This window comes from Larimichthys crocea, chromosome XIV (genome assembly GCF_000972845.2).
Source record: "Larimichthys crocea isolate SSNF chromosome XIV, L_crocea_2.0, whole genome shotgun sequence".
Taxonomy (NCBI): Eukaryota; Metazoa; Chordata; class Actinopteri; family Sciaenidae; genus Larimichthys; species Larimichthys crocea.
This window is the reverse complement of record NC_040024.1, coordinates 12,948,657-12,974,907: the sequence shown is the minus strand read 5'-3', so window position 1 is coordinate 12,974,907 and position 26,251 is coordinate 12,948,657. Positions and strand designations below refer to the sequence as shown.

At 40.5% G+C, this 26,251-nt stretch overlaps 1 protein-coding gene across 8 annotated transcripts in view; it reads left to right on the top strand.

Moving 5' to 3' along the window:
- Nucleotides 1-609: 609 nt before the first annotated feature.
- ppip5k1b (diphosphoinositol pentakisphosphate kinase 1b) overlaps nucleotides 610-26,251 on the top strand; it is a 49,514-nt gene continuing 23,872 nt past the window's right edge. For 4 of the 8 annotated variants that reach the window (XM_019261146.2, XM_019261143.2, XM_019261139.2 and 1 more), the window contains exons 1-18: nucleotides 611-852; nucleotides 8,809-9,382; nucleotides 10,245-10,440; nucleotides 11,621-11,711; nucleotides 12,195-12,280; nucleotides 13,563-13,717; nucleotides 14,148-14,249; nucleotides 14,399-14,560; nucleotides 15,367-15,488; nucleotides 16,096-16,197; nucleotides 16,878-16,964; nucleotides 17,306-17,381; nucleotides 17,778-17,887; nucleotides 20,622-20,707; nucleotides 20,936-21,061; nucleotides 24,605-24,726; nucleotides 24,849-25,031; nucleotides 26,004-26,145. In XM_019261146.2, the coding sequence (XP_019116691.1) occupies nucleotides 9,179-9,382; nucleotides 10,245-10,440; nucleotides 11,621-11,711; nucleotides 12,195-12,280; nucleotides 13,563-13,717; nucleotides 14,148-14,249; nucleotides 14,399-14,560; nucleotides 15,367-15,488; nucleotides 16,096-16,197; nucleotides 16,878-16,964; nucleotides 17,306-17,381; nucleotides 17,778-17,887; nucleotides 20,622-20,707; nucleotides 20,936-21,061; nucleotides 24,605-24,726; nucleotides 24,849-25,031; nucleotides 26,004-26,145 (2,152 nt within the window). In that variant the 5' untranslated portion in view covers nucleotides 611-852; nucleotides 8,809-9,178. Of the gene's footprint in view, nucleotides 853-8,808; nucleotides 9,383-10,244; nucleotides 10,441-11,620; nucleotides 11,712-12,194; nucleotides 12,281-13,562; nucleotides 13,718-14,147; nucleotides 14,250-14,398; nucleotides 14,561-15,366; nucleotides 15,489-16,095; nucleotides 16,198-16,877; nucleotides 16,965-17,305; nucleotides 17,382-17,777; nucleotides 17,888-20,621; nucleotides 20,708-20,935; nucleotides 21,062-24,604; nucleotides 24,727-24,848; nucleotides 25,032-26,003; nucleotides 26,146-26,251 lie in introns of all 8 variants that reach the window. The other 4 variants (XR_002042074.2, XR_002042073.2, XM_019261150.2 and 1 more) reach the window with 2 other exon arrangements.

Here is a 26,251-nt window from a genome sequence, read left to right as displayed (position 1 = left end):
TTGTATATGTGTATAGTATCTCATAAAATACCTATTAATAATTATATCTATGTATTTATTTACAGTGGTGAAGGAAGTTTAAAAGATTGTGTAACTGTGTAAAAATGAATGAATGAATTAAAGTCCTACAAAATTCAAAATCTTACTTATGTAAACATACCTAAAGTAAAAGCACTTATCATGCAGAGTGATATAAAATATTCCTGAATTAACTAGTGATGTATTAAAGTTCAAGTAGCTGGTAAGTAGCTAATTTCAACTACTTATACTGCTGTGTGGCTTAATCCATAATAATACTTAATCTGTATCTTACTCTGCAAAGTAACTAGTAACTAATGTTGTAAAAACAATAATCCAATTTTGGCGTCTATAAATGTGCTGGTGTAATATTCAAGTAAAGCACAAGATGTAAAACTGTACATAAGCACAGCACTTGAATAAAAACACTTATATTATATTCAGTCACTTTATTATTTTCATCAAACATTTGCAGCACATAACTTTCCTATGGGTCACTGCAGGTCATTGAAGCTCGCTGTGCTGCAGTGCGCCGCTCTGGCCGGCAGGTGGCAGTAATGACACGGCTTTTTAAAAAAACTAAACTTTATGTTTAAAAAAAAAAATGTGAAGAAAAAGAAAAAGGAGGAAGCTGGCGGCAGCGGGCTCCGGTAGCAGTAGCAGCTATGGCTAATCACAGAGTGAGCGGACGTGAACGAGCAGCTGCTGAGAGTTAGAGGAGAAAAAAGGAAAAGTAAAGCGAGGCAGCAGCTTCCTCTCAGCCTCGTCCAGCCGGAGGAAACAAGGAAGTGAACAGCTGACTGACTTCCAGTGGTTTTCCGCCGGTAAGTCCCGGTAAGTGACGCTCTCTGCCCTTTCCTCACGGCGAGGCTCTCCGTCCTGTGACAGAACAAAGTTTGATTTTTGCTGTTGTGTCGGTGGAAACGGGACAAAAAGCAGGCAAGCCTTTAACCTCTTTGTAACTTGAGTGCAGTGCGGGCAGTGCCGTGCAGTTAGCAGGCCGACACACTGATTTATTTATGTGTGACTCACTCATTCATTGTTTTCTGGGGAGTTGAGACGCAGCGTGTCTCGATGTGGTCCAACAAAAACAAAAAAAGCTGCGATATCTCATCAGTGTGATGATGAACGACAGACATCCTGAGATGATTTGGTCACTTTGTAAATGTGTGTGAGTTTAGAGTTTCGATTTCAAAGTGTGAGACTGAAGTGTTGACATAGTGTGTGTGTGTGTGTGTGTGTGTGTGTGTGTGTGTAACTGCTGAGGGAGACAAAATGTGTGCCTGTCCTTCACAAACTGTCATGCTCCCTGAAGATTCACGTGACTGTGTCTCCTGTGCCTGCTGCTGTGGATAAGAGAGACAGAGACTGTCATAGAAGAAGAGAATAGAAACTTTATCGAGGGGAAATACACACACACACACACACACACACACACACACACACACACAAAGGGCTCGTAGACCTGCACATGTGGAGAGAAATGGTGGAGTGATGGGCAGCCCTGAGAGCAGTTTGGGGGGTTCGGTGCCTTGCTCAAGGGCACCTCCAGCTACCAGTCCACTGTCCTTACTTTGTTCCATGCTTGACCTAAAAAGAGTAATTTATCTGACAAACATTTGATCCTGCTGACTTGGATATTTCCTCCTCATGAATGAGTTCATGTTCTCTATTCTCTGATTTCAGCCTCTCACGTGTGAATATTTTCTGCTTTCTTTAGTCCTCTCAGATGGTGAACTGAATATCTTTGGGTTGTGGACAAAGCATGCCATTTGTTGATGTCTCCTTGGGCTTTGGGACATTCTATTGCCCAAACAACTAATTGATTAACCGAGAAAAGGATCAGCTGAGGATTTGTTGTTATTTTGGGGAATACACTCGCTGCCTTACTAAATCTCTACTTTTCTTCCCATTCTGAATTTGTACATAGCAGGATATGATCTTTAGACCACCGTCACCTTTTTGTCTCACAGTGAATATAAACCCCATCTATCTGCTATACATTTCAATTTGTCCTCTGTTTTGTTGCTGCTGCTTCTCTGTATTATGTTCTGCTGCTCCAGCAAACCAGCTTCTCCTCAGGGACCCATTCAAATTTCATTTTATTGTATCCCTTAAAGCTGTATAGAAGTTATTCATCGGTAGTTTAGACGTAGGCGAATAAAGTCTTGCATCTTTCTGCGTTCCATAAATCATCTTGTAAACTCTGCAGGGGTCTCATCTACAGTGAGGAATGTTTTGTGTTGAGGAGTTAGAAATACTGGGTTCTGTTTTTGCAGGGCCGGCGGTGCGCGGGCAAACCTATTACGGCCTCTGTTTTCAGTAATGACGGCAGTGTGTATATGCAAACAAATCTAATTTCCCGAGTGCTCGGTGCCTAATGAATTTAGCAGCTTGTAGAGGCAGTTGTAACTGCTGTTCAGCTGGTAGCTGCATCCTGACGATAACATTACCAGCATGTTATCTGAACCTCGGGGTGATAGTGTTTCAGGTCCAACCTCCATAAACTTTGTGCAACGGAGCAATAAAGTTTCATTGAATTTAATAATTAACAGTTGTGATAGTCATTTAGTCTCAAACTCTCTTCAGATAACAAGCTACACAAGTTATTGGTTTTGTACCATAACAGACCAAGGGACGATTAATACAACAAAAATATGAGCTCCTCATCAGCCTGATCACAGCTCCATTGCACACAACCACACTTCAGTTGTGGCTGCTAATTTAAAGAGAATATGAAAACAATGAATAATATGAAGAAGAACAAACAGAATGAAGAACAAAATAAGAAAAACAACAAGTCAGTTGTAGATTGGGGATAAAATAAAATAACTATAAAACAAACCTCTCACACCAACGACCACTTGTTTAGGGACACTTCTACAGTCCAATGATCCAATACAACAACTCTGTCATAAATTCTACGTTTATGAAGCTTCCAACTTTTCACTTTTTGTTGACACTGTCAGAGAGATCATAACTCTAGGTTTCAGTGGGTGCTGTTGTTGTACAGGACTACCATATATCAAAAGGCGTTGCATACATGAGAGGGCCATAACATTAGAAACACCTTTCAAGATACTGCTGTCACCAAACTACAACCTCAGTAGTAAACATAGTAGTTAAATGAACACCTCTCTGACAGTGTCAGTCAAAAACTGAAACATTATAAAAGTAGATTTCATGGCAGAGTTGTTGTATTGGACTGTACAGGTGTATAATGAAGTGTCTGCTCTGTGTAAAGGTATATGAATATAAATGCAGATCTATGTTTGGACTCCAGACAGGTTTTAAAACCATCCCAAGGATTCTCCAGGCTGAGCCTTCGGGTTATACTTTATCTTTTGACATAATTCACGAGTCCATATAGCCAATGTGAGTAGTTGTTCGTCTTGTCATTGCATGGCAGGGCAATTCTAATCAAATCTATTTAAGTTTGACTTTTATCATAGATGTGTCAGTCAGTAGGGTTACTCTGGGTCCTGTGGGGATGTTATTCCTGTGATGTCCTTGATGAGTATAGAGGTCCAACACAGATCTGTGTTCCGTTCAATACTAATATCAGATATAAACCCTCGTGCTGCCTGTTTGTCACGCATAGGTTTATCTGGAGGCAACTCCTCTAATGATTAACAAGCTGCTCCCTTCATCAGCATCATCCGTACCCTGATAAAAATGCAGTGATACTGGGCTTAGTGTCACAAGCACGTCATAATGTCATTCAGTACTTCTTTTTCTTTCCTTGGAGATGACCTACAATTATTCCATTGATTCACAAAATATGAGCTTATAATTGACAGAGGCAACATGTTGCCATTTGCACAGTGTGTTGTGATGTTTCTCATTTATCGTCTTGTCAGAGAAAGTGAATAAGAGCTAATGACCGGCTCTCCTCCCTCATTGGTCATAAACACAACACAGGCGTCCTGCAGCAGACAGTCTCAAAGGTCAAAAGCTTTTTATTGGAGCCTTGTTGTTGATCTCCGGCAATGACAGAGGTAACTCATCCATGGACGAGGGTGCACAGGTGACAGCTGGGGATGATTTTAATCAGCCTTCTAATTTATTTGTGGGTGATACAGGGATTTATTTCTTTGTGATGAGGGAACAATAGGAGACAGTTTCACAATGATTTTGTCTGGTTGCTTTGTCTGTCTCCTTTTTGTCTTGCTTCTCTGTGTTGTCCTCAGTGAAAGGGGCATTAAGTCATTCATGACCTCAATTTGTGTCCAGAAAAATGAAAAACTGATAAAAACTGAAGGAACAGAAGCTGAGGTGACCTGACTCAGTAAAAATCTTCTTTTCAGGGCTCAGCAGTAAGGGTTGCCATTGACAACAGGAAATGAACAAACTTGCAACCCAAAATAAATCTATTTTTAATATTTGTTACATTAGTGATCTTTGAATATTTCTGTTACAGGCAGAACTGGAACCTTACAGCCTGTATTTACTCACGTCAGCACAGGTATCCATCTTAGAGACAGCGAAGAAAAAGTAGTTTGACTGCGGGATGAAAAATTCGACTAACATGACGACATTGGCACTAGTAGTATTTTGTTTACCATTAATTGAGGGTGGACACATTAACTGACAACATTTGTATACCTTCTTATCTTAGTCTGTATGTTTTTGTCATGTATGGTCTTTGTCAATTTCTTTTCTTTCTTAGCTTTTTCTTTTGAAACACATTGAGTCTATGCCTATATAAATAAACTTGACTTAACTTTACATCTTGAAGGTATCCTTTGAGATGGACAGCAGGTGACAGAGGAATCTGTTTTCTGGGAAAATGTTGCTTCACAGTACAGTATACCTGGAACAGCTGTAATGGCATGCAAATTCAAACCATTAGTGGTGCTGAGTCATGTGTCAAAGGCCAAGGGTGTTTTGTTTTTTCCCATCCAATCAGTCATGGCACCTGAGCTCACCGCTGAAAGTTATTTTAAGCAGTAAAGTCCCTGATTCAATATCTGCTCGTATGAAATTGTAGATACAACTGTGGTTTTCACCGTCACGCAGCATTTTTCTCGCAATGTGCAGCCTCGTCCTATCCTGTTAAATAGAGTAAAGGTCATGTCCTTGGCGTAGTAAAGGCAGAATGAACTCGAGCTCAGCTGTGCCTACTTAGGTATTTATTTAAGAGTTTACCTCTGTTAGTGTTCTTTGACCCCGAGCTAGCAAAAAAGACTTGCACTTAGTTTTAGTGTGGCCTGTCATCGCCTCAGAGGTGAGTAACGATGAGTTATCTCCGTGCAGCGTGGCTGGCCTATGGCACCCAACACCCGTGCCTTGGCTTCATCTCGCATTTCCTGTTTGGCCCCCCGCTACAGAAGAGGACACTGTTATTTCTGGGTACCAAGGTCAGGCTTGGTCACATGTGAAATTCAGTTGAAGGTACGTCCTGGCAGAAAGGACCAGGACACAGGAAGACCATGTCAACTCTAGCAGTCAGACCATTGAGCAGTGCCAGAGAAATAATCTGCACTGTATGTGAGTAGAAGTGACTCTAAATAAGTTCTTGTAGTCATTCAGAGACTGTGCACAGTCGGGTTGTGGTATGTTGTGATATGATCTACCCATCTGTTTCTGGAGGCTTTTCCCCCCCGAGTCAGCTGTTTGTCTGTTTGGTAGGGTCAGGGTGCTGGTGGTGTTTGAAGGGGGGTGGGGGTGTTAGACTACACCGATGAGAGACACATGAACTGGCTTTGGCTGCATCTACTATTTGTACACGTACTACAGTGGCAAGTATCTTCTTCTAGCTTGGCTTCATTTCACACTTCGCTCTTGGGCTTTGGCTCAGTTATAAGCGAGTGACATAACTCTGTGTGTGTCTGTGTTTTATGATTTTGCAGAGTGTTCAGTCATGTCGTCTCTTCTATATCTTAAAATTCAGTTATAATTAAGGAATTTAAAGCAACATTGTTTAGAAACTGGTATTTTTGTGCATTTAGTCTTCCAGTTGTAGGGTGCAACATGACTGTGGTAAATATGCATTGACAACTTTGTTAACAGCCCAACGACTAGTCCAGCAGCAGTCAGCCCAGCTCGGTGTCTGTCTTTCAGCCTTTTATTTCACCAAGCTCTCACCAACCACTAAAAGTCAGTCCCACCCTTACTCTTCTCTGACGGCTTCTTGCTCACTCACTCTCTCCTTTTCTCGTCTTAGCTTTCTTCATCAATGTCATGTCCTCTTCAGTTTTTTCACCTCTGTCATTATGTCCATAGAGGCTGGTCCTGGTTACTTTTCTCACTTGCCCAGCTCCGGTTCTAGCACGACACTGACTATGCTTGCAGTCTTTATTTGCCCACATTCTGAGTTTATAGTGTGGGCAGCCCGGCTAACAAAGTGAGATAACATTAGTTAACAGCAGCTACAGTTGGCAGAAGTTTACTTCACTGTCCATCAGGAAACTCTGTAAATGTAAACTCTCTGTAAAGAGTTGAGGTGGAGCAGCCGGAGGAAATCAGAGAGAAGACCAGAAAACATTTTCTTCATAAAATATGATCCAGTTTCACCAAAATCAGAGAAATAGTTGGTGGTGTGTGACTTAGTGCTGTGCACTGACCAACGAACAGTTACATAGTGTAAGAACAGACATACAGATGACATCATTCACCTTATTACATGACAGTGTAGCATCAACATGATCTTTTGTCTCTTCTTTTTATTCTAAGAGGTGTTATATATTATTTTGTTCATGCCATTTATAGCAGTGTGTGTAGGCTAAATAAGGGAAAACACCTAATGCCCCGCAGCATCAAAAACTGCATCCTCAAAATGTCCATCAATTTGAATGAATACAGTTTCAACAACTGAACATCATGACCTTATTGAAGGATTTATAGCATTTATTTTAGTTTGTTGTTTCCAGTAATTGATGCCAGACTGTCATCACAGTAAAGACAACAAACAGCAGCTGTCTCCCTGAAATGCCTGTGTAGAACACTCTGGTAAATGAACGATTGCAAAAACCACTTCAGTGTTGCATCAGTATGTTGTTAAATCGACTGATGAGCAACAACCCTAAACTGTATCGAAAGAACAGCTAACAAACCCAGAAGCAGTATCTCGAGACATAGTAATACATTTCAGTAGAACATTCTCTAGATATGTTTACACACATTAACTGTATGTGCGTCAAACTGGCAAAAAAAAACTAAACAAAAGGAGACTTTTACTGACATTTTAAAATTCAGAACTAAATTCAGTACTAAATGCTGTTGTGAGAGGGCACCGGTTAGCACAGTAGGCGGTGTGCACCCCACCACACACAGGAGCCCAGGGCTTGAATCTGATCTCATTTCCCCTCTCTCCCCAACTTCCTGTCACTCCTCAGCTGCTATTATACGACAAAGATTTAAACCCCTGGATGGATGACATGTGTTTTTTCACCAAAATAATCAAAACAAAAAAATCACAAAATCAGCACTGACAAAATCTGAAATGTATTGTGTCATCTCTAAAGAGGAAAGAATGGACAGAGCAGGAATGGTTACATGACAGGGTTTGTGACTATAAGGCCACAGTGTTGAATCCTCGTACTGGGCAGGAAAAGGGAGTTCATTAATGGGTTTTTAGGATATATTTGAGACAGTCAACTTTGTAGTTATGATTGAATAATTCTGATTGACATCAGGACTGAGTCATCGAGGATGTTTGATGAGTTGCTCCGTCCTGTGTGAAATGTGATCTACTTCAATGTACATACCGGACACAACAGACAGACAGTCTGGCTCCTCTTCAGGCCCTGTCGTCATGGTGACGACAAACAGCAGTATGCGCTCATTAGAAATTAAATGTGCTCAGTCACATAATGTTGTCGAAAGCCTTTATTCATTGAAATGGTAGTGAAAGGGAAATTTGACAGATGTTCATGTTCACTCCTTCTAGCAGACTTTAAAACAAAAAGTTAAAAAAAATTTCTACAACTTCAAATTGTTTTTAAGAGATTCAGAGGTGTCTCGTTAAGGGTCAATCTGAGATGACTGACACAAACATTATAAATATAATGCATATAGCTGAATCGGTGTTAGTAATTTAGAATGTGGTCGCCCATTATTTGAACATTTGATGGGATTTTGCAACGCTATCACCAACCTCTCACTCCATCAGTAGGAGCTATTTTATCTAGTGATTATCTATTGACAAACATGTCTGTACACGTCCTTTCACTGTGGATTAATAAATGTGTAAACTACCATCATCCATAAATACTTCAATAGTCAACATACCACAGTTTTTTTTTTCTTTCCATCCAGAGTCTTCTACACTTACATTTTCTTTCCTCGGTCTTGAGTGATGCAATAACCCAGTTTCCTCCGGAATCAATACAGTTTTTTTCTTCTTCTGTTGTGTTACAGCTGATGTGACATGCCTGACGTTTATTTCACAAACGGTGGATGTAGCAACACAGCAGCAAGTATTGTGGTTATTCAGATGCAGTGTATTTAGTGAAGCTGCACTGATGTTGCTTGAATGGTAACTTCAGTATTTTCAACCTGCAATTATTCACCCATGTTGTTGTGTCTGAGTGACTAATGGAGACAACAGTTCTTGAAAATAGTCCACTAAAGCTGTCTGCCACATAATTCTAATGCATCAATATACAGCAAGTCCACTAAAGGTGCATGTTTTTGCCATTGATAGGCTCCTGTTGTTATTCTGAAATGTGTCTGAAAACATTATGGAACGCATCCCCATGGAGATGGACCTTTTTGTTTAACCAGAGACGACAATTATCTAGCTGTGTTGTTAAACCAGTTTCTCCATGTGTATGTTTTTATTCCTAGGGCAAGGAGAACATTGCACAGATGTTGACCGTGGAGCTTCCCGTGTGAAGAGCCGTCTCCAGACTGGGACATGTTATCTCTCAGAGCCAGACCTCCTCTCTCCTGACACAGGGAGCTTTACAACCAAGATCTTGACTATCTACCTCAACAGAGTCCACTCCCTCTGTTCTACCTTTCAGGATATTCACCACTCTCTTTCTACCTCAACACGTATTGTACACACACAGACGCACGTAGTTGTTATCAGCTGGCTCAGAAACGCCAACGGCCGTCAGTCATCTATTGACGGTGTAACACAGTTGGCTGGGTTTCTTCCTGCTTAACTGCTCGAGGAGCCGCCTGAAGCAAACATGTTACACAGGGGTTTGTGATGTCCGAACCCTGCCACGGAAAAACAGGACCAGTATCAGCATCAGGATCAGTGTCAGGGGAAGGACAGGGGCGGAATCAGAGAGACGTTCCTCGTTTCGTGCTTGGCTGTGAAGATGATGAGCAGGACATGGGCCAAATGGAGACAGGCATGAAGAATAAGATGTATCGAGAAGAGGACATGAAGGATGACGAAGATGAGTCGGTAAGTGACAAGTGTTAATTCAGGTGCACACATAGTGGGTATGCAAAGTTTTCAGGTGTATAAGGTTTGCCTTGTTGCTGTAGGTGTCTATGCATAGTATCATTAATAAATAAATCATGCAGCTGTGAAGGTTGTGGAAAAAGAGGATTTTGTCTTGGAACAGGAAGCCAAAGCTTTGGGCAGTGGGAAATGAACAGGCCTGGAAATTTTAAAGGGGAACGTTTTATTTGGAATTGGACAGTGGAAAAAAAATAGAGACAGAAATATACAAAGGCTGCCATGAGAACAGTGTCGGTAGATAAACAACTTTAAAGCATCTGGCCTGTTGTTTAGTTGTGCAGCTATAAAAGGACTTTATGGTAGTGCTGTGTTAGCTGCTCGCTCCTTCGCTTTGATTTCCTCTGTCTTAGTCTCAGCTGAAATGTAAAAGTAAAACAGAGACATAAACTATTCAGCTGATATTACATTGAGTGAACAGGTAGCAGTTCAGTTCATACAAACCACAAAACAGTAAAGATTTTCTCCCTCATTAATCAATTTAGTGGAATGTTATCTCGAGAATCAAACACATTTTCTATGAATGCAATTAAGTTTTATCCTGCTGATGAGGCATTCATGTTTTCCTGTTTGTAGTAAGTATTTTTAGGTTTCACTCAGATATGCTGATGACAAATTAGATAATCCTGACATTACATTACATGACAGTAGTGCTCCCGGGAGACTTTAAAGCTTCTTACACACCAGAAATAAAGTAATGAATGAAAATTGACCGGAATCACAACATTTCATGCTGAATCATCATCTCCCTCCCTCCATACCTGCTTCCCTTCTCTCTCCCGGTCTTTCCCATCCTCTCCACCAGCCGTCAGAGCGACAGATTGTGGTCGGCATATGTGCCATGATGAAGAAGTCAAAATCCAAGCCCATGACTCAGATCCTGGAGCGCCTTTGTAAGTTTGACTACATCAATGTGGTCATCTTTCCCGAGGAGGTGATCCTGGAAGAACCTGTGGAGAAGTGGCCTCTGTGCGACTGCCTCATCTCCTTCCACTCCAAAGGTAAAATTTACAAATGAGTTAAAAACATCCTGTTGCCTGAGGGGAAACAGTGACAGGGATATTAATGCTGCAGAGAGGTGTGAACGATTTAGTAGCTTCACCAACTACACCCACCTAAAGTGGGTACTCAAACATATATAGAGTAAGCCATGTCTTGCTAATCCCTCAGATGAATCCTCAGCGGCTTTAAGATGTTCACATGAGCGCCTTGTGTCCTGCAATTGCATCATGTTTAGTCATGAATAAAAAGTCTGAAAAAATCATCTACAGATCCTAACTGTAATAAGAGTAATTTATCTGCAAAATTGGGAAAAATGTTGGCAGTCTCAAGTATTATTAACGTAATAGTAATAAATAATCTGCATCTGTTAATTAAATGTTCTCTTAAGAACTATGAGTACCCAAAAGCTGTACTATAATTCACAGAGTTGGCCCGCTTTGTGTCAGTTTGTCTGGCAGCGAGCAGCACCAGTTTATGGGAATGTCTCAATGGAAACAAAGATCACTGTGAGATTGGGAACATCTATTTAAGGCTTGTGATTCATTTTATTTCTCAGCTGACAAGTATGCTTTACAGAGGCAGAGCTGGATGAACGAGATCAGCACACCTCTCCATGTATACACAGTATGAGTTAGTCTCATGAGGTTGTTTTTCCATTCTATTTTTAAAAGAATGAGATTTTTGGATTGTTTCTCTGAACATGGGAACATGATATGACTCCTGTGTTATTATTATTGGCAAACTGGAAGAAAAAACACTTCTCCAAAATACTTTCCAGACATTTGTCAGGCTCTCGTGCACACCAATATGGCAAATATTTGGTTCAGTGGTATGCAAGATATCTATCTTAAGCAAGATAGCCACTTGTGACATATAATATGTGTCAGTACCTTTACTAGTGATTAGCCAGCTGTATTTAAGTAACCTTCAGTAACCTAACCCACACACAGTGCTCCAAGGAGCACTAAGGTGGAGGCTCAGTTACAGTAACGCCGTGTAGCTCTTTATTCTAGCTCACAGAACTCATTACATGCTAATAAATATAGACTCCCTCACTACTGTGTCAAGGAATCAGACAACAGAATAGCAAAGCAGAGATGGATCTACATGAAAATCATGCACTGATGAATATACTGTCCGGCTGATAAAGTTTTTATTCATGGTGTGATTAATTTTCAGGTTTCCCTCTGGATAAAGCTGTGGACTACGCCAAGCTCAGGAATCCACTACTCATCAATGACCTCAACATGCAGTATTTCATACAGGACAGGTATGGTTTAATCAGACACACACAGGAGTATCAAAAAATAAAAAGTTTTACCAGCTAGTTTTAAAATGATGCTTTCTTATAAGATGGCGATGAAGAGGTTCAGTGGCGACAGAAGAAGCTGAGCTACTTTTTGACAGCTTCAGACTCTAAGACGTACTGTAGAAAGTAACAGAACCATTGGTATCAGCATCCGTATTGCGTCAGCATATTAAATTTCAGTTTTCCTCACAAAATTCACACACCTTCAGTCAGATTCACTATCTCTCCCTTCCCAGCTTACAGCAGCTGCATCCTTTTATCCAAATCAAACTGTTTGCAACTTGCACGTTTTCACATGATGGGAATGAAAATTACATAATTGCTATTTTCACTTATATACCTTATTGCTGTTTTACCGCCGAACCCTAATAACACACACACACGCAGACTCATTATGTTTTCCTCTTTGGGGGGTCTTTATAATGCCGTTTGATTTCCTGTCAGGAGGGAAGTGTACCGGATCCTACGGGAAGAGGGCATTGACCTGCCTCGTTACGCTGTGTTAAACCGAGACCCCGACAACCCTGAAGGTTAGTAAGAGGTATAAGTTAGTGTTAAATAAGTATGCTTATTTAAAACCCTCTGATGATATGATAACAAACAATGACAAAGCCACCTATTCCATGAAAAATGTATTTCATCACATACCAGTGACATATGACAGCATACCAGTTAGAGTTGCATGGTACCCCCGGTACCCCGCGGTACCAAATTGCAACAGTTCCTACTATACTATAAATTCTACACGACGGTACTGCTGTGGATTACTATACTACCGGTGCCAGTCTCCACTACATAGCGGCCGCCTCTGCTCTCCTCCTGGCTTCTCACTGCATGCTACTCCATGTAAACAAACCAACATGGCAACTACTGCAACCAAACTACTGCTGAATGATTGGCTGTTTGCCTGTTACTGGTGACGTCCGGGGATATGATAGGCTTTTAGCTGATTGGCTGTTCGTGTGTTTCTGCCAGCAAGAACGAACTCCATGAAGACAGCTCCGCTTCGATAGAACTTCGCTTCAAAACAAACAACAAGCTAAAGTTCTGTCTCACCCAGACGCACGCACGGCTTACAGTCACAAACACGAGACAACACACTCACCATGGCAGAAGCACTGGGCCCGAGCGGCGAGTCTGCTGCGGTGCCGTCGTCAGTGGCAACACTCATTTTGCTCAAAAACCAAACTTGTTGTTTCAAACTTGTTTCAGTCTAATTCTTACTTCACCAGTATTATGTTTATCATGCACCTAACAACATTATAAGTAATTAATAAGTATTTATAACTTGTACAAATACATTGCAGTTCATAAAAATAATAATAATTAAAAAAAGGCAGCAGTATTGCAATAATACCTGGAACCGTGATACTTTGTCTGGTATAGTATCGTGGTTACTCATTTTGGTATCCTGACAACTCTAATACCAGTATATCAGGAACTTTATAATGTATTCATATTTTTCTAGTGGCTGTAGCAGAGTCTGCTTGTCTGCTCCTCCTTTAAATATAAACTGCGATTATAAATATTTAAACAACAACATTACAAAGCTGTTTATTTATTATTTAGTGTTTTGGCCAGATGCCTTTTGGAAATTAGATAATGTGTCTGAGTAGACATGGTTAAATCAAGGATAAATAAAGCACATGAATATTTAATGGATTATTCTTTGAGTGGATGTGAAAGACACAGTGGGTGTGATGCTTGCTGTTGTGGTAAACACATGTGGGTACGTGTAAATGTATGTGTGTTTCCTTTAGCATCATTTGTTGCTTTAGCTTTCTCAGTAAACTGAAGTCTTACCCTGTGCAGAGTGCAACCTCGTGGAGGGGGAGGACCATGTTGAGGTGAACGGGGAGGTGTTTCCTAAACCTTTCGTGGAGAAACCCGTGTGCGCTGAGGACCATAACGTCTACATCTATTACCCTACATCTGCTGGAGGGGGCAGCCAAAGACTCTTCAGAAAGGTAGCTGTCTCCCGAGCAACACGGGGGAACTTCTGTCATTGGCAGATGCTCTCACCCAGAGATACTCACAACAAGGAAGCAGGAAGTTATTTAAGGACACACTGCTCATAAACTTTGCCATTCGTGCACAATTATGGGCGTAATATGTTGAAAGAGTTACTGTCCTAACATGTCAGTGAATGTTATTTTCATATGTTATGATTAATCCCTTCCAAAAAGACACTTAGGTCACACTGACAGGTTGTGTGGCTGCTGCAGGATTAAACCTGTTGAACAGTACAGTAAGACATCAGTGACTCTAAGTACTGTTAGGAAACTGCATAGATGGAGTGGATGTTGGCTAATGAAATGAAATAAGTTTTTTTTTTTTTTTACAGGTTTCTCATGCCTTTGAATTCACCTCCTTTGTCTCTCTGCCTCTTTGCTGTAGATAGGGAGTCGGAGCAGTGTGTACTCCCCAGAAAGCAGTGTACGAAAGACTGGCTCCTACATATATGAAGAGTTCATGCCCACAGATGGTACTGATGTGAAGGTACTGTGCAAGTTCATGTGGTCATTGATGACTCAGATCTTGAACAGATCTGAGTCATGCAGTTCCCAATCATGAAATGTAAATTTCCTCATCATGTGCACTCTCTGTGTTTGTGTGTCCTCTCCTTTGTGTGTATTGTGTTGTTTCAGGTTTACACAGTTGGTATAGACTACGCCCATGCGGAGGCCCGGAAATCTCCTGCCCTGGATGGAAAAGTAGAGAGGGACAGTGAGGGGAAGGAGATCCGCTACCCTGTCATGCTGACCTCCATGGAGAAGCTAGTGGCTCGCAAGGTCTGCCTGGCCTTCAAGGTAAATGTAGTCATCATACAGATGATGTAGTGCAGCATAAGGTGAAGAAACAGGAAACTACATTTATTTTCAAAACTGCATTTTTTTAGGGCCTGTGGTCCTTCTCTTGTCCTTTTTTTATTGCTACCTAAGCCACTAGTGGTCAAACTTTGCTGAGAACCTTTTTATGCGCAGTAGTCTATTTGAAGCTCACAAATGTTGCAGCAGTCGTGATTATCTGCTTGAAACCATAAATCAGCTCATCAGCTCATTAAACACATTTTAGAGTAGAGAGAAAATGTGTTTAAACCAATAATTCTAAATATTTCATTGTTTTATTTGCAAACTAAATACAATATTTCCTCACACAAATATAAATATATTTTCTAAAGCCTGCTACCATGAGAGGTTATACAGTGATGTAATCAGCAAACATAAAGAAAAAGGGAAGAAGGGAAGCTCTCTGGTGCTGACTCCATTAACGCCCAGAACTCGTTAAGGATGACTCAGAGAATTCAGAAACGACACAGGAACCAAATGAAGCGAGAATGACTGAAGCATGAGTCACAGAAAATCAAAAAATCATACTTTCTTTGTACAGCTCTTAATAATATTATTACTTATTACTGGACGAAGGGAAATTAGATTTTCATTCATTCACGGTGCTCAAAATGGCGCTTACCTATTAAAAAATAACTAAACCTCATAATTTCTGTTTCTATGTTCTTTCTTTAATAATCATCATCATCTGCCTAATAAAAACAGTCTGAAGTGTTTAAGATTATTTCGTATACACATTGTGGCTCACATCTGTGTGTGATTTTTAGCAAACAGTGTGTGGATTCGACCTGCTCAGAGCTAACGGCCACTCCTTCGTCTGTGATGTGAATGGCTTCAGCTTCGTCAAAAACTCCATGAAGTACTACGACGACTGTGCCAAAGTGCTGGGGTACGTGATGTCAGCTTACACACTTTGAAACATTGTCCTGATGCACAGACAGGCTCAGTTTGACGCTGGCATCACAGCAACACAGTGTGTGTAAACTGTTCAGTTGTAGTAGCCAGTGACACCGGTCTTGACACAGTATCTTTTGAAACCAAAGCCTTCAGGAAACAAAAACATATGTAAGGCTCTAATTTATGACAACTGTGGTCATGTCTCCTGGCCCTGTTGATGAAATGAAGTCGTCTGTGGTACTTATTTGCATTTTCATGTACATATTGCCTGAAGCTCTTGTATCATGATTTATAGACAGCTCGGAGGATCCTGTCACCAGATTCACATCTTAGTTTATTTCTAATTTATCACCGCTCGCTCCAGGCAACCACGACTAAAGACTTACGAATAAAAAGAAACAGAAAATGCAGCTTCTCTCCACTAATGGTTACCAACATGAACATAATTCCTCAGGTGATGCTCAGGTAGCATGCAGTAAATACAGCAGTGTACAAGTTAACAAAATAAGTTAACATAAATATTAATAATTTCTAAACTGATGTCAGTGCTCTTGGTGCTTAATGCCTTTTAAATCTGTTACTTTTCTTTGCCTTACCAGAAACATGGTGATGAGGGAGTTAGCGCCCCAGTTCCACATCCCCTGGTCCATCCCAATGGAAGCTGAAGACATCCCCATTGTCCCAACAACCTCAGGAACCATGTACGTACTGCCAAACAAGATACTGTCTATATGGTGTTCAAGTTTCCTGGAAAACTCCTGGAACTCCTGGAAAATATGTTTATTACTATGCACATGATGAGTTATATCATATGTCATGTCATCGGCACAGTATGATGATATGAACTTATATTGTGTGTCTCTGTAAACTTAGTCTTTAAAAGGGTTATTGGCTTTAAAAGAATAATTATCATTATGTCTGAAAGTAGTGTTGGACTGTGAAGACAAGTGTCTTTTTAAAACATGCAAGTTTACAATGGATCCTCACATTAACATTGAATCTGGATAGGGCGGTGTTTAGCTCAGTTTGTAGAGCAGCCGCCCCATGTACAAAGGCTCAGTCCGTGCTGCGGAAGCCCAGGGTTTGAATCCGACCTGTGGCCCCTTTCCGCATGTCATTCCCCATCACATTCCTGTCACTCTCCAGCTGTCTCTATCAAAATAAAGCTTGAAAAAAGGCCAAAAAAAAAAAAAACCTTGAATATGGATCACAGAGGCACTGACCTCACAAAGTCTGAAATCTTTTCTGTCTCTGTGGTGTCAGTGATAAGAGCAGCGCGTGTTGAGCAGTGTTTGATAATGGTGTATAGTTTGTCCAGATGATGAAATAACAGAGTTCCCGTAATTACATTTTATCCTGTCTACTCCTCTGCTTCATTCAGGATGGAGCTGCGCTGTGTTATTGCCATCATCCGTCACGGAGACCGCACACCAAAGCAAAAGATGAAAATGGAGGTCCGACATCCTCTGTAAGTCTCTTGGATTCTGCATTTAAGGCGTCCCTTCCTCGTTCTGTCAGCATATCTTTCAAATATTTAGTATGATGTACAGTAAAAACATTGTGCAGTTTATCTCATCCAAGAAGATTATGGTACACACTTTAATGTTATATCCTTGCTCTCTCTGTTTCTGTTTGTTCAGGAGGTCACAGTTTTCATATTTCAGCATAAACTGCCTTCCCATCTCTGCTGCAATTTAATGGAATAAAAACAAACCAGCATATGTCAAATCAACATGTCAAAAAGATATCGCCCTCATCCAGTGTGACTGTATCTCTTCATCTTTGTTTTACTTTGTTTGTCTTGGACAGATTCTTTGAGTTGTTTGACAAGTACGGAGGCTACAAGTCAGGAAAGCTAAAGCTGAAGAAGCCAAAGCAGCTCCAGGTGACGGGCCTTTCTTGATCTTTCATTGTTCCCACGCACCTTCACCTCTGCCTGTTTATTTGTGTTAATTAATATATACAGTATGTAGATTATAACTGAATCCTTTTAAGAATAATGAAGTTCTGTTTACATATATCAGGCTCTATAATTATTATGTGTCACAAAACATTATTGTTTTGTTGTCTGAATGTTTATACTTGGCTGTCTAAATCCGCTCACACCCTGTATTCATCCTGTCACTGTATCATCTCTGACTGAAGCTGCAGTCCTCACTATCAGTCTCGTCTTTGACGTGGGTATTCAGTCAGGACATTTGCAGAGGTTCCAGCGCGTGTTTAGTCTGCCAAGTGCAATTTAAGATAAGAGTCAAATTAAGAACTGCCTCTGTGTTTCCAGGAAGTGCTAGATATCGCTCGCCTGCTGCTGGTCGAACTGGGCCAGCACAACGACTGCGAGATTGAGGAAAAGAAATCTAAACTGGAGCAACTCAAGACTGTCCTGGAGATGTGAGTGACATCTTACACCAACAACACAAGTCTCTAGCCAAACACACATCAGCCACCCCTCCCCTGTTTCCTGCCATCATCATTCATCATCAGTCACCCACTCTCATCTGGATTCAGCACTAGCTTCATCTTTTCAACACTCAACCAGGGTTCAGTCATTTCTTTTGTCTCATACTCACAGACACATGTTGACCTTGATTGGCTCCCTCCCTCGAGTCTCTAACTTTGCTTTATCTTTTTCTTCCCTCCTCTGTCTCTCTCTTTTTTTCCTGCCCACCCAATCCCTCCTTCTTTCTCTCCAAAAGGGAATCCAGCTTGAATGACATTCAGTACGCACCCTCTCCCTTCTCACTTTAAAGGATGAGGTTTTACCACCCTCCTTTACTTTAGTGTACTTAGACTGTGTGTACATAATATTAGGAACACCTTTTCTTTATCTGACACAGACCAGGACTAACGTAGGTGAAAGATAGGACTTCTGTTTTTTTATCCATTACACCTATTCAAAGTCTAGATGAGGTATAAACAGGGTAAAGAGAGTTACGCATAGTCTTATTCAAGATTAGATATTTAAAGTATTTGGAAGGTATCCCTAATATTTTGTACACCAAGTGTATCATTTTCATTAACATCCATTCTTTTTTTAGCCATTAACACCAGACACAGACACAGTCAAATGTCTCTGATGATTTCACTGTGTTTCCTCGTGTGTGAATCAGTGTGTGCTGTGTGCATGCCGTTCTTACCGCATATCAAGTGGACTCTCAGTCTCCTAATGTCTTCCTTCCTCCTGCTTCATTTTAGTGTTGATGCCACAGAGATCGGAGTACAGCAACAAAATAATGTGGAAGTCTGAGATCATTTGCAAGAAATGCAACATTCAAAACCGCGGGAGAAAAATATTCCCAGGTTCTAAAGTAAATAGACATAATAAAGAGGTTCTATTTTCATAAAGCAGGGTTTGCACTGAAATTACAACTCAATTTATGTCACTCTGTTGCCACCTCACACACTGCAGTAGTCATTCAGCCCACAGTGTGCCCACTTCAAATAAGCTGTAACAGTTTGTGAATTTCAAACAAACACCTACACTACAAAATCTGTTGGAGACATCTGTCAAAACTTTTAAAAAGGCTTTTACAAACACACCACATGAAAACTAGTTTAAACCTGCAAGATCTGATCCTTGAATCTACCTGCAGGCAGCAGAAACAAGGCGTGAACAGACAATGTCCTTTCATTTTGAATATGGCAAACAAATCAGCAAATGGTTCCCTATTTACACATCCACAAATTAACATTAACATTCATTTGGAATTTGTGTTTCTGGCCACTACATGAATGTAAATATAATATTTATCCCACTTCTAGCTCTGTTTTGGTCTACACCCATGTCTGACCACCAATCACCACTTTAGCTATTTAACTGTGTAAATTTGGGAAACTGTCCAGGAACCCCAAACTCACTCAGGACGTCTAATCCAAATTCATCAACCTGTAATTACTGTAATTTTATGTGGTGTTTTGTCAGATTTTGTTATTTATACAGTTTCATTATTTAGAAATCCAGCAGTCAACATTATTATTCATCCATTATCTTTTAGCTCTACGTTTAGCCTCCACCAGCTCCCCTTTAGCTGCTAACTGTTTACCAGTTTAACTTAGTCAGCTTGTCTTGCTTGGTGCTGGGCAGGTGGTGTCAGTGGGTTTATCACAGCCTTTATTTTGTTGCTATTTTTTCTAAAAACAAATGCCTGATGTAGCGAAAAACAACACTGATGAGAGTGTTGAACCAAAAACAGTAAAGCTGCAGGCTGTGAAACCAAAACAATGAGCTAAAAGAGGCTGAAACTGTCACTGGAAGTGACATCTTTCATATACAAATAAAGATTGTAGCTACTATAAGGTCTTACAGCATAGACTGTAAAAACACAATAGTTGTTCATATGTCCTAGTTCTAAGGTTATCAGAGGAAATTCACTCGGGTCCAATCAGGCTGGCTTAGTAACCCAAACAGACCACCCTGACGCAGTAATCCCAAACCTTTGATGCAAACAAATACCAAGAACACTCGACCAGTGCGCTGTGCGATGATGTCTCGTCGACAGCTGTTCACATTCTCTGGCTTCCTGCCAGAGTCACTTATCCTTGGTTCAGGTCCGTCATCACGTGTCTCTTTGAGGCGTTCGCTGCCTGTCCTATTAGAGAATGCGATGCGGTTAGTCTGCAGGATGTGCCGAATTCTTGCTGAAGCACATCGTGTGGCACAAGTGGGGGCTACTGATATGTGTTTGACGTGTGACTTTTAAGATAACACTGTGATTAAAATCAACATTGATTTTGACTTTAAAAGTCACACACACTTTGACTTTCTCTTTTGGTCTTTTGCCTGCATATATGTATGCAATTACACACAGAAATCAAACTTGGAGATCCACTACTGGCATAAAGTACCTGCTGAGTGACTGAATTATCATTAAACCATTTGCTAATGCTGGTACTCGGTTGTGTGTATGATCAGTGTGTCAAATTTAAAAACAGTTGCTGTTTTGTTTCTCTCTTCTCTTTTAAGTTTTATTTTGAAATAGTTATGGAATAGAAGTCAGACGTGTGCTGCTTAATATTTAAACAAAATGTTAGAAGATTTGTCTATGCGTGTGTCCTCACTGTGTGTCTGTCCATGTGCATATCAAAATTTGTTGTGTGTGTGTGTGTTTGTGTTCTGCCTCTCCAGGTATGGACATTTCTCAGGTATCAACAGGAAAGTCCAGCTGACCTACCTGCGTAACGGCCAGCCAAAAGCCTCAAGCGAAGAAGAAGGTACAAACTTGGGGGTAGGGAGAGGGTTTGAAAACAAGGGTGATAATAGAGGGCCCCAAAGCAGGTTCATCTGGCTATGCCCACCAGTAAATAACTGGAAGACATTCAGTTTATGAGTTTCTTTCTTTCAAATACAGCAGGTAACTGGACAACATCTCAGTTTTTCCTATGCAGATCATTATGATACGACGATTATGATATCAATAACAACATGCTGCTGTTTTTCAGATTCGAAGAAGGACGGGCCATCTCTGCTGCTCGTGTTGAAGTGGGGCGGGGAGCTGACGCCTGCAGGCCGGGTTCAGGCTGAAGAACTGGGCAGGGCTTTTCGCTGCATGTACCCTGGAGGCCAAGGTACCTACTCACACTCTCACTAGCTAATAGATGTACTCACACAGGATTTTCCACTTTGGCTTTCACTTGAAATTAACTTCTCTAATGGTGTTTCTTGTTGCCTCAGGGAACATGTTTGTGTCTGGGCTGCTGTAGGGAAAAAACTGCTTAAAACCACAGAATGAAACAGAGAGAGAATTTAATACATTCTAGTCTTTTCTGTTTAATTTGAACTATTTGTAAGATTCACATATATTTCCTCTTAAGTAATTGGATCAAAGTACCTGGCCTTTACTCTAGCAAATTCAGCTGATGGCGTTTTGTGGACAAACAAACACATTCCTACTGAAACACACCTATAAGCAAGAAGTCAGCTAGACATTCCTAAATGCATAAACATTATAAATAGGGGTGCAACAATACATGTATCTGTATTGAACCGTTCGATACAGTGGTCTCGGTTTGGAATGCACTATGAATGGAACGATACGCAATTTTATATTTATTTTATCAACTTCTGATGATGCACTCTAGCGTAGTGGTTCAGAAGGGAGCGTTTAGCCCGTCAGACTTTGTTTACTTGCTCAGATCTGGGCATTTTCCTGATGTATGTTCTTCTAAACATGCTACGTAGTTAATTAGTTTAGTTTTTGTCTGTTTTTATGACCAGCAGTTTGCACAGGGTATTTTATTTTGAAAATCTGTCAGGTTCTTTTTGCTTTTTCTGTGCCTGAATTCCGACCGCTCGAGGTGGTCTGAAATGAAAGATCCTCCACCATCCTTTTGGCGTTTGGAACTACTTTGGTTTTCATATTATATATAAGTATATAATATAAGTATGACCCTGAAATTGAATAAAAAAACTGTACTTTTGAGTTGAACCAAATGTTGGTAATTTCAATAAACTACAAGTTAAAAAAGAATGGGATGGAAATTTCAGAAAAATATCGAACTGTGACACTAAAGTATCGAACCGAACCGAACCGAACTGTGAATTTTGTGTATCGTTGCACCCCTAATTACAAAAGGTAATTTTTTAAGCCTTGTGTTTAGTCAGTCCAACATTAACATTGCATTGCTGACAGACAATGTGTCAAAGAAGGTGGAGAGGGTTGTTATAGTTGACAAGCTGGATTTATAAGGCCAACCTCAGCCTTTCGTAGGTGTCTACACAACTGTTGCCTTTACTTAAACTCATACAATGAAACAATAGACTGATATATTAAAAGGTAAATTATTATTTTATCAATAAAGCAGTTAAACACATTGTAGGATCATCAACTCGGTGTAATTCATTTTATATTTTTGTTGCCACATGATGGATTTTGTTGGCACTCTGCTAGACTTACATATAGAGTAAAACAAAGAAGCAACTGATAGTTAGTCACTAAAATTTGCAGACAAACATGAACATAATAACGGTAATCACTCGCACAGGTTATAAAAGGGGCAGGATTGAAGTGAGGTAGGATGAGCATGTGGTAATCACCCTAACTGAGTCCTGAAGCTTGGAAGGCTCTCTCTGTCATGCCGAAATGCTGTTTATATGTGTTCTCTTCTGACCTTATGCTCTTTGAGCCTTAGTTTCTTATAAATGGGTGAATCGTTGTTGATATCAAGATCCAAAGAAGATCCACATTGGAATTATTCAGCATTACTTCATGAAAAGATTGACTTTGCCTTTGACAAAATGAATTTCCACTCATCCAGTCACTGGTAACTTAGATTGGTCATTAGAGAAACTGCATCTACAGTTTCATGATATATGAATTCCCATGTGCTGATGTGGTATGGATAAAAGCAAAACAACATGTGAGTAAGTGGACCTTGAGTTTAGATTGTCCATCACTTTCACATTGGCTTCAACATGCTGATGCTAATGTTGCTGCTTTTGTAGTCAAAGTGATGACCGTAATGGAGATCAACCATATCTTTCTATCGGGAAGTAAAGGACATCAACAGAAATTTGGTTAATGGTATTCAAAGAGTAACTTTACCCAGGCAGCTACATGCCGTCCACGCCCTCACTGTGGACAATTGCGCAACACAGCTGGGTGAAGTTGAGTCGAGTACAGCGGAGCACACCTGATGACCATATTGGGTGTTGTTCAAAGAGCACGGGACAGAAATGTAGCAGTGCTTTAGTGTGGGGTTAAGACACACAGCATCTGGATCAACCTAACTACATTAAAATCCAGTTAGTAAGTGGACAAACCTGCTCATTACACAAAGGTTTCCTTTTCTGAATCACTTTTAACTGAGTAATACCACTGAGTCATTCGTGAGTTACCCTTTTCAGGCTTTCCTTCTTAATGCTTTGTTTTTATAGTGCATGAAAAACAACACCTAGACTGCACAGGAAGCACAACTGAAAGTAGATGCACTGGTTAGAGGCAGTCTGTCCCTTCTTGTTGCTTCTTTTTTGAATGAAAAGAAGGTCATTTTCTCACCTCAACCACTGTTTTCACACTTCTTTCTCCACTGCAAGTTTTGTCTATTAACTTTGCTCTTTTCTTCTTACCTGTTGTTGCACTGTGTAAACTACTAGCCGGTAACCGCCGGTCCCTTGGCTGTGAGTCCCCTATTGACTTTGGTAAGAGAAGGGTTTCCTGGATATCACCGCTCTCCCCACTCCTCTCTCATTCTCCGCAGTTTGTCGCTCTGTTCCACTAACGTCCTCTGATCTCTCCTCCTCTCCTTGATCTCATCATGATTTTGTTTCATTTCACCTGGCGACTAGTCCGGTTTGTCCCACATTGAGATTGCTGTGGACTGTTTTGTGTCGTCATTGATGTGTTCCCGAGGTGATCCACCACAGTGAATGTTGTTTTGGTCACTTACCATACATACGCAGACAGCTAAAGTGACTGCAGTTTGGTGCTGTAAGCTAACGCGGATCATCTCACACTAATCCTACTGCATATTGTTCTTGGGATGTTGTTTGATGAAAATCTGGCAGGATTAAAGTCTCCAATACTCCCAGAACTTTCTTGACAAATCAGGCATGATAAACCCGAGGTGATTGTGTAACATAAATAAAAATGCATGAAACATCAGTGTGATTTGATCTGTAGCGTTGGTATGCATCTACCTCCTCCAGCTACATTAATTTGAGTATATTTAGCATGTAAAAGATTTTTATTGTCACTCTTCAAGTAGGTAATCTAAAGTATGATCTCATCTCCAGGGGAGGTGTCTTCAGTAATTTTTGGGGGTTGTCACAACATCATTTCACTTCACATTCACTTCATTTAAACCACAACTTTGAAGTTCACATTTAAGTGAAATGAGTCACATTTACATGATGTTTACAAATCATTTTGAGCACAATGCATTTGAACTGAAAGTGATGTTGTACCTGCGCAAGTGCTGTATCACCCGTGTGCCTATTTTTAATGGAAATCCTTGGGTGCAATCAACCAACCATTGTATTATTTTCTATTTTCTTTCAACTGCCTCCCTGACTCAGCTGTTTCTTCATTGAGAAAATGATCGTACGGTGTGTCTCGGTGCTGTGATGAGGCCAGTTAACTGTGATGCCTCTCTCTGTTTCCCCTCTTCCAGGTGATTATGCTGGCTTTCCAGGGTGTGGACTCCTGCGCCTGCACAGCACATACCGCCACGACCTGAAGATCTACGCCTCTGATGAAGGAAGGGTACAGATGACAGCCGCTGCTTTCGCGAAGGTAACCCTTTCTGCATGCTTAATGGGTTACACCTGTATTTAACACTTAAGTGAGGACTTCTGACAGATCTCTGGGGAAATAATGTTTTTTAGGATGCTTGAGATTAGTTCCTTTCTTTTTAGGGTCTGCTGGCTCTAGAAGGGGAGTTGACGCCGATCTTGGTTCAAATGGTGAAGAGTGCCAACATGAACGGACTGCTGGACAGTGACAGCGACTCTCTGACCGACTGCCAGCAGAAGGTGAAGGCCAGGCTGCATGAAATCATGCAGAAGGACCAGGAGTTTACAGAGGATGACTATCAGAAGGTATGTGGCAAACCTGAGATGGTGGTGAAAATGAAAAAATAGCTTGATTTTGATAAGGCGCCTGGTGCAATGTCTTGTTTACCTCTAAGCCTCAGCATGTTCAGGTCAAACAGTAGGACGTGCTTTTTACGTCTTCACTCTTGAAATATTTCAACCTTTTCAAGCATTGTGAAAATACTCTTGTGTAATTCTTTTTTTATTGTGACTGCCCATACAATGTAGATAGTGAAAAACAGAATGGTGTTCATGCTGAACACAGTAGAAGTATAAATGCAGTGTAGTAGCAAAGACAACAAATGTTATGCCTATGGTAGATTATTAATAATATATTAAATAATATAAAAATATACTTTATCTGTATTATATTGTATAAAAAGTGCTATTTTTATACAATAAATCCAGCTTTACATGAAAGACTGAATGAACAAACAAACAGGGATAGAATGGAAAATAGAAAGCACTTGATATTCGTGGTTAAGATAAAAATATAGATGAAAATAGAATGCATAATAATAAAGTAAAATACAACATTTTAAAGGCGGTGCATAAATGTGAAGCAAAGTGTAGACAAAAGTATGAGGCCTGTATCAGGACAGTCGTAGCTAGATAAAGGTTAAAGTGAAGAGATGCATATTTAGCTTTCTTTTAAAATTATTTCATGAGCTAGCTATCTGCATTGTGTTCCATAATAAATCCTTTCTATCCTGTTTACTTGAGCTTGTATGTTCCTTCTGATCTCTCATTTATGTCAGCAGCTGTATTGATCATTTTAGGGTATCAAGACAATCATAACACCTCATAATTAGCAAGATTTTCTGATGGTAAACCTCGAAGCTTCTCACATACACTGGCTAAAATAATAACCTAAATGACAAAATCCAAAACTTGGTTGTAAATGTATTGGCCTTCATGTCTTTCCAGGCTGAAGTCTGTGATATGATGTTATATATTCTGTTTCCATTGTAATCCTAGTTGGCACCCACTGGCAGCCCGTCACTGGTGAACTCAATGAAGGTCATCCAGAATCCAGTCAAAACCTGCGACAAGGTGTATGCCCTCATCCAGAGTCTCACTTCACAGATTCGCAAGAGACTGGAGGACCCCAAGTCTGCAGGTACTGCTAATGATGAAGAAAGATTTACTCTGTGCAAGCTGATGTGTTTAGTTTGTCTATGAGCTTGTGTCTGCATGAATCAGGCGGAAACAAAGGTTCAGATGTG